The 8,229-nt window shown below is 39.6% G+C and overlaps 1 protein-coding gene across 1 annotated transcript in view; it reads right to left on the bottom strand.

Moving 5' to 3' along the window:
* Positions 1–7,657, bottom strand: part of PIK3C2G (phosphatidylinositol-4-phosphate 3-kinase catalytic subunit type 2 gamma) — a 191,272-nt gene extending 183,615 nt beyond the window's left edge. Inside the window, exons 1-2 of the mRNA XM_014308778.2 lie at positions 7,013–7,657; positions 2,296–2,378 (exon numbers count right to left, since the gene is read on the bottom strand). Of these exons, the coding sequence (XP_014164253.1) occupies positions 2,296–2,378; positions 7,013–7,657 (728 nt within the window). The remainder of the gene's footprint in view (positions 1–2,295; positions 2,379–7,012) is intronic.
* Positions 7,658–8,229: the final 572 nt, after the last annotated feature.

Genomic DNA, 8,229 nt, shown 5'->3' with positions numbered 1-8,229 from the left:
CACACACTGTTAATATTTTAGCAAAATGTGGGAACACAAATTTGCTTTTCAGATAAAAACCCATTCAGTTTCCAAGAGTGTTGTTCATTTATGGCCATCTACTATTCTCATATGATTAAACGGCTTCTGGCCTGAGCAGGTGGGCAAAACACTGCAAAACTTTGAAACTTTGGGTCTTCCAAAGCAGAACTGAAGTGTTATACAAACATTACACAGATAAAATCTTGTGCTACTTGCTTTCTGTGCTGCCACAACTCAGCGTGTGCAGAAAGTACTGACATTTACAGGGATTTGCTGTTACACAGCATTTAATAACATGATGTGTTTCTCTGCAGTGCAAAGCACATCCTTGAAGACACTGAGAAGTGGAGGAACTCTGCATTTTGCAGCACTGGACCCTGAGACTGCCAGTTTGGTCTGAAAGTGGCTTTAGGATGTGTTCTGAAGCCACCCAGGGATGACTGCTCACTACAGCTCTGCTCACAGTCCTACAAGTCACCTGAGAAAGGGCTCTGGAAGACAGGAATTACAGTCCTGTACAACCAAATGCTTCAATTACAGACTGCTACCTGTGCCACTATCACCTAGAGAAAAACACAGTGGGTTTCTAGCTGAGCTACAAGCTGGAGCTGCAAGAATTCATGACACAGTCTGAATTATACATCCTGCCTCTGCCAGCACCTGTGATTCACTGGGCACTGGGAGGATGCTCATTTGGCCAGACTGAATATGTAAGTTATTTGAAAATTTATGATATTTTTTGGTCTTTTAATTGTAGTGACATTTTGTCCTTAAAAAGTTTCTCTACTTATTTAATAGAAGAAAAACAAAAGCTGTTCTTATTTTCCTTTTAAGAGGATTTGCTTGTGACACACACAAAACAAGAATTTTGTATTTATCTTTTCAGCCCAGTAAATAAACTCAACTATTCAAAAATCAATATAAAGTTTTTCCTATAATTAGAATGTTTAGACATGAAAAAGATCTGAATAGCTGGCAGGAAAGCAGTCATGTGGAATGTGCTTTCATGCACCTCATGGTAGAACCGGGTTAGCTTCAGGCTGATGAACTGTGGTAAAGGAAACGGAGACATGTGACTGAGTATGTTTTGAAGCTGACCACCTCATTTGAATATATAATATACTCCTCTTCATTTCATCGCAACATCAAACTGGGGTTTTTGGTTGGGTTGGTTTGGGTTTTTTTCTTTTAAGAGAAGCAGCCTTGGCTGACCTTGAATAAAATCAATTCATTAAAGTCTAATAAGAAAATCAGGATTCCATTTTCCAGCTACTCTCCAGGGGGGAAAAGTGTGCATTTGTGCTAACAACTTGACACTGTGATCAGTGAATATCTACAAAAGAAAAATCAATCTGCACAGATGGTCTAGATACTTGTAAATTTTTGTGTGCTTGGATTTCAACACAATTCATTTTTCTGCAGAAGATTAAGAAAGTAAAAAATGTTCTATACCATTAAGTCAGGCTATTAAGTGTAATGGTAAAATATAATTAAAGTAGGTTTTGTCACTTGCTAAGTCTCACTTTTCATCATGACAGAATGTAGCAATTCTGGTCTCAATCAGTTCCTCCAGCTCTTATTTTCCTGCTCAGAGTCACACAAGCGCTAATATTGTCCAAAACAATGACAGAAAAAGGATGGGAAGTTTCACACACTATAAGCCATCAACAGTAAAGAGTTAAATATACTTATCACAAATAAAGCAGACAGAAGAGTGAATATTTTTGAATTAATGTTCCTTTGCGGTTTTTAATGTTTAAACCAAAATTACAAGTTTTCCTTATATAAGTAGATACTGGAATTGCAGCATTGTTCAGGACTGCAGGGTGTGGCTGGCTGACCTTTGGTGGATGCCAGGTGCCCACCAAGCTGCTCTACCACTCCCTACCTCTTCAGCAGAGGGACAGGGGGAGAAAAAATGGGAAAAAAACCCCTCTACTGGGTCAAGATAAAGGCAGTTTCACAAAAGGCAAAGGCAAAGAACACATATATAATTAAGGGAAGACAAAACATTCTCAACTTCCAATCAGCAGGCAATTTCCAGCCTCTTTTCAGGAAGAAAGGCTTCAGAAAAAATGCCATAATAATGAACAGTGCTCAGAAGTAGCCAAGACACTGGTGTGCTATCACACCTTTCTAGCTGCCAATACACAGCCCAGCCCTGTGAGGCAATAATTACCTCCATCCCAGTCACCCCAAAACACAGGGATAACCAATCCCATTAACGTAAGTGAAATGTGATAGTTGGCTGAAAAAAGTCTTTTCATTACTTACTTCTCCACTGCATTGCAGAAACCAACTGTGTTTTCATTACTTCCTTGATCTGCTTGGATCAGCTGGATAGACCAAGGTGCAGCCTAGAAAAAAACATCAAGACCCCAGAAGAAACAGAGCCGAGTTATTTAGGTATGAGTAGAAAAACCATAAGGCTAATCTTGAATTTTGTTCCATGAGAGCCTATCAACCTCTCCCCTGACTTGATGGAGTTCCAAATTAACACAAATGACCCCATTTTGACTGCACTCTAAATGCTTTCAGAAGTCACAAAGCATCATCTGCCCTGTATAAGAACTGTTTTTCCCCTCCATGCAGAACATGAGGAATTTCAGACCAAGCTTACAGGATTCACCTGGTATCAAGGCACAGATAACTCCAAATGCAGATATTTCAGTTACTAAAGGGAGGAGGACAAACTGAAGCTTGTGCTTCAGTGTCTTAATCCTTATTTTCTCTCTTTCTGCCCTGCCAGGAAGCTTAGCATCCCCTCAAACTCCATAAAGCCATCAGGTAAGCCCCTAAGACAGATAAGAAAAATCCCCCCATACTTTCTGTGAACTTGGAGAGCAGAGGTCTGAGCCACTGCTTTGGGTCAAGCATCCCTTTGGCTGTTTGCCTGAAGTACTCTTCAGCCAGAATATCATCTCCAGGAAAGAACTTAATACTATTTCATCTGCAAGCCTTTCTACTCTTGTAGGTAGAGACACTACAAGGCTTAACTGTATAAGAGCATTTAACTGCATAAGAGCTTTTAAATACCTTCAAAAAGAGAAGAGGAAACAGAGACAAAAGGTTTATTTTATAATCGGAATAGTTATTTATATGAAAGTGTGGTATTTATTAAAGAAATAACTAATACACAAACCTTATTTTTTTGTTTTGAGTAAGAAATTGCAATATGCATTAGAAGATACAGGGTAGAAAATTTGAGTTATAATTTAAAAGATGGGATGATTATAAAAGATGAGAGATCTGCTGGGAGCTGGCTGGTGGGGAAATCACAGCAGCAGAACTGAAAGCTCAAAAGTCAGAAATCTTATGAGGATATAGTGAGACCCCAAACTGATGGGATGTAGTGTTTTCATTATCCACAATACCACACAAAGAATTAGGAGAGTGCACATGAAATTTAAAGATACGAAGGGGGCATCATCCATAGAGAGGAAAATTGAAATTGCCTGGTAGGAAAAAAAGCCAATGGATAATCCTGAAGGTGTAAATAAGATAAAATAAAATTTAGCAATCTGAATCTGCAGTCCTTCACTCTCTGGTTCTAAGAATTGCTGAGAAAGGTCCTTCAAAATCCAGTGAAAACATAAGACCTCCACTGGTTCATTGTTTCCATTTTGGTTAGGCACCTACTTCTCAATCCATCTCATCAGACAGTAATAAGAACTTCTGGAGGATGTTCACTATTTAGAAATTATGAGTGATTTGGTAACAGCCTCCAAAAATTACCTATTCATTAAAAACCCCACAAAAGAAACAAAGGCTCCTTTTTCTCCTGCAGCTCAGTCCTAGCAGAGCAGGTAGAGTGCCCTGGAAAAAGTACATGGAAAAAGAGAAATAGCCACTGAGTGAAAAGCTAAGAAAATTAGCCCACAGGTAAGAAAAGGTGAGGCTGGCGCATGACATTAAATGGGACTAAAGGTATTAAAAGAGCAAAACCACAACTGCAAACTAAGGAAGGACAGAGAGGAACTGAGCAAGAAGAGGGACAAGACTTGGAATGCATGATTTGCCACAAGGACATGGGTATGAATCCTCAAATCCTCATGGCCTGAAGAAGACTATGATTAGATAATTACTAAAGGATGGAAAAGAGGAGCCCAAAGCTGCAATCTGGATCCTCCTGCAGGACACAGGAGTGGCACAGGAGTCCTCTGCTTTTTTGTACCTTTGCTGGCAGCATTTCTGTGTGATTCCTAATGGCAAACAAGAATCCTGTGAGGCAGTAATAGTCTACATGTCTGGAAAACACCATTTTCTAATGGTATTATTTCTAAAATACTAAGTCACTCAAAGTCCTTCTGGTGGCAGAGGTATGTAAATGAGATAAATATCTCCAGCTCCAGGGATGAGAGATTGATTTTGGTCATGTCTTCTTTCCACGTGTCCAGAAACTTCACTTTCTTCTTCTTGCATATAAAGGTGAAATGTTAATTAATAAAATGTTAATTACATGACCACATTATTTTTCAACAGGATTTGAGTCTCCATGCACTACAAATATGTCAAAGAGAGCAGTGAATGAGATGGAACTCCATATCAGGAGAAGTAATGACAACAGGGATGAGGAAACTGAATGCATCCCTTGATGACTGGAATTTTTTCTCATCCACAGACTTCTCACATTATGCTAATCAAGTCACCTAAATCATCCTTCCAAATATGAACAATAATAGTGTATTTCTCATTTCTGGAGCACTCAAAAAAAAAAATCACAATGTTTGGTCTGATGATGGGACTTGGGTGAAGATATGAGTCTTGTCACTCTGAAAACATTAGCATCTAAAATTAGATCCCAAATATCATAGACAGAGTAGCTAAGTATATCAGATACCTTTTAGGTTTTATTTCAGTTTTCTAATATGGAAAAAAATAACATCTCTTTTCATTGGGATGTTATAATTTCCTTTATTATTTTTGAACATCTGACCTGTAATGAAAAGGCCAGAAAAAAAATTTATCTTTCCTTTATTACACTGGACATATTTTGATTAGAAGACATTAAATAAAGCCTAGGGCCATACAACTGCATCCAAGAGCTATGGATCAGAATACCAGAATGATTTCAGCAGGGTGCATATTTCATCTTGCCTACCGATGACCCATCTCAATTCTAATCTCCATGTCTCAGCATCCTTTGTATTTCACTCTGAAGTGCTGGTTCTGCCCTCCTACTACTTGGATGCATTGTTTACTTGCTCTGGACCTCACAAATCCAACCTGTTCTCATTCTTTTGCCATGGTGTCCCACTTTTCCAACCCTTCTGATTGTCTTACTCAGCATCAAGTCTGTCACCCCGCAGCACTTGTCTTTTCCAGAACTCCCAGCCCAGCAGCAGTAACTGCTGTACAGGCTTTTTTTGCTCCTCCCTCTCTCTAACAGTCCCTTTCACTCTTATTTTCTTTTATCATCTCAAGGTTCAGCTGCCAGCCCCTTGCCTTGGGTCTCTTTCTATCCTGACATGGCTTTTTCTCCCTGAAGGAATTCCTGTGACCACAGTGAATTTTATGCTACAAATCAATTCACTCCTCTCTCCCATTTCTTCCTCTTGGAGCTAAACAGCTCAAATACTTTCCTGACTTAATCAAATCCTCCCACACGTTCGATTGTAGCTGCCCTTGACTCACTCAGCTCTTCTCTTCCCTCCCCTATAATTCTCTCCTCCTCCATCACAGAAGCATTTGTGCCTGTTCTTAAATGTGTGTGTGCTTCCTCTAGCACCTCTTCTTCCCATCCCATCATTTAATCTCCTCCCGCTCATTTGTATCCCACTATTTTCTGCTTTTCTCCTGAGAAAGCTTGTTCTTTTCATCACCATGTCAGCATGCTTTAGTTTTCCTATCACGAGTAAAAAAAACAACAGCGTTTTGTCTCTCCACCTATTCTTCCCTTCCTCTTTTGTATTTATCACTGAAATTCTAAAATGCAGTGTACAGGATTAGTCTTAAGAGTTCTTGTCCTCAGCTCTATTTCCCCCTGCTGCCTTCCCATCTGTCTGGGCCTGCATATGTTTACTTTTATAGTTCTCCTTATTCAGAGACATAGAAACAAGTCAATCAAGTGTCTCTTCCCCTCTGCTGTATGATACTGTGATCACTGGGACTTAAAGGCAGAAGGTGAACCTAAACTGTCTTTTAATATTCATGGTGCAGAGGTATCCTGTAGGCTATTTCAGGATTCCTATAATGATTCACACTGCTAACAAGCACTGGAGGAAAGGAAGGGTTTATCATTTTCTTTTCCCTTCTCCATATCAGGACTTTGAAAGAAAGAAAATGAGGACAGATATAACATCACAGAGAGTCATGGGAGTCCCATAGGACAGGGTTATTAAAAATGGCAAAATGACAAACAGAGCTGTGAACACCTGATGAAGGAGGAAAGAAGCTAAAGGGTTTGCTTCAGATAGACAGCTAAAAGAGAGTGTGTGTCATAGGATCCAGATCCCAGTTAGAGTAGATGTGTCTATTTTTAGAAAATAATTACATATGCACACAGAATTGCACACAGGACATGGTGAAGGTAGGATGGGGTATATGTTTCATCCCTCAGGATCAGGATTTGTCAGCCAGACTAGACAGAGAGACAGTAATCAGTCTCAACAAAAACAAAAAACAAACAAACCGAGTTCAACATAATGTATTGTTATTTTGAATCTCAGGTTTCATATCAGACCATAAAGATTTGTCATGTTATCTTTCTAACACTTACTCTACATTTCTGTACTTATCCTTCTCTGGTAGTTTTACGGTTCAGTGAGCCATAAAATGAGCCTACTGGAGCATTCTAGACCATAATCTAGATTCTCTTCTGGTATAAAATTCTTTTGCTTCCCCCGAGGCATAAATGTTTTATTTTTCATAAGGTCTTTCAATTAAGTGCTTCTAATCCATGTTGCAACAGTGTGAGTGAATACACAAAGCACAAGGACACAAACAAGAACAAAAATCCTTAAGCACTGTTAATATAAGAACATTTAAGTACCTCTCCGTTGTGTCCAGAGCCCTGGGGGTGGGTAGGTCCTGTGCTGCATCTTCTGGCAGTGTTGGTTACAGAAGCTTCCCCATTTCCACTTTCTTCTGTCACTTTTTGTCCAAATGGATAATTGCCTAAGAGAACAGGACTTGGAACATCCAGATTGTCAAAGCCTATCTGAAACTCCAGATTTGTGTTGCCCCTTTCTGCATTAGAAACTGAATTTACACTATTCCTTCCATGGAGTTCTCTCTCGTGGCTGTAGGGGTGGGAATCCACCACAGAGAAGTCTCTGCAGTCAGGCAGTAAGGAAGGTCTGAAGCCAACCATTGGTGCCACTGTACCTTGCTGCCAGTGAGGGACTGGGCTTCCAGGGTAAAGCTCTCCATGAGCAACCAGAGGATGGTTGTAAAGATGCTGGTCAGGCACATTCTGACTGAAAAGTTCTGCTGGGAAAAATATTTGTTCATGATGATGTGGATGGGATGAACCATAAAAAAAAAATTCATGGCTGACTTCATCAACTATTTGATCAAATCCCAGAGGGATGTCTCCATCAGAGCCAGAAGGGCGCACTGGGTGAGATGTTTGGTGCCCAGGCTGTCCAGCACAGAATCCACTGTGTGAGAAGGGCACCCTCCCAAAGTGTGCCATGGCTGATGGGTGCCTTCAGCCCTTCTGCTCCTCAGGAAAGTCTCATTATAGCTCCAGGTCCACCAGGTCCAGAGAGCAATGCTCACAACTGGAGCTGCACACCACTGAAACAAAGCACAGAATGGAGGTTAAACCTCAAAATAACTTATATAATGAAAGCACTTCACTGCTTTGGTCTTTTTTTGTTGTTTTAGAGCTTTCTCCAGAGAGAGGAAATATTTTCTTAATGTGGAACTTGATCAGCTGTTGTCTGATCCTTATTTCCAGACATATTATTATTTTATAGTTATGATAATAACAACAAATTACTAATTTTATTATTATCCTTGACTCATAAATAATAGCAGCAGGATGCCTGAAACAGCTGATCTAAATATTAAATACTAATTCTGATTAATATTCCAAAACATCTCAATTTTTTTCCTATAATTTCTACACTTGCATAGCACACAATGCAGGAAGGAAGAGTTTGTATTAATTGTTGTCAGTTTCATTCACATTTTCTTTTTTTGTGCCTCCAGTTCCTTCATATTCTACCACTTCTTATCTTAGTGTAATCACATGAAGAAAGT

Source organism: Geospiza fortis, unplaced genomic scaffold, assembly GCF_000277835.1.
Source record: "Geospiza fortis unplaced genomic scaffold, GeoFor_1.0 scaffold13, whole genome shotgun sequence".
In the NCBI taxonomy this organism is placed as follows: Eukaryota; Metazoa; Chordata; class Aves; order Passeriformes; family Thraupidae; genus Geospiza; species Geospiza fortis.
The sequence above is the reverse complement of the archived record's forward strand: the minus strand, read 5'-3'. Positions and strand labels throughout refer to the sequence as shown.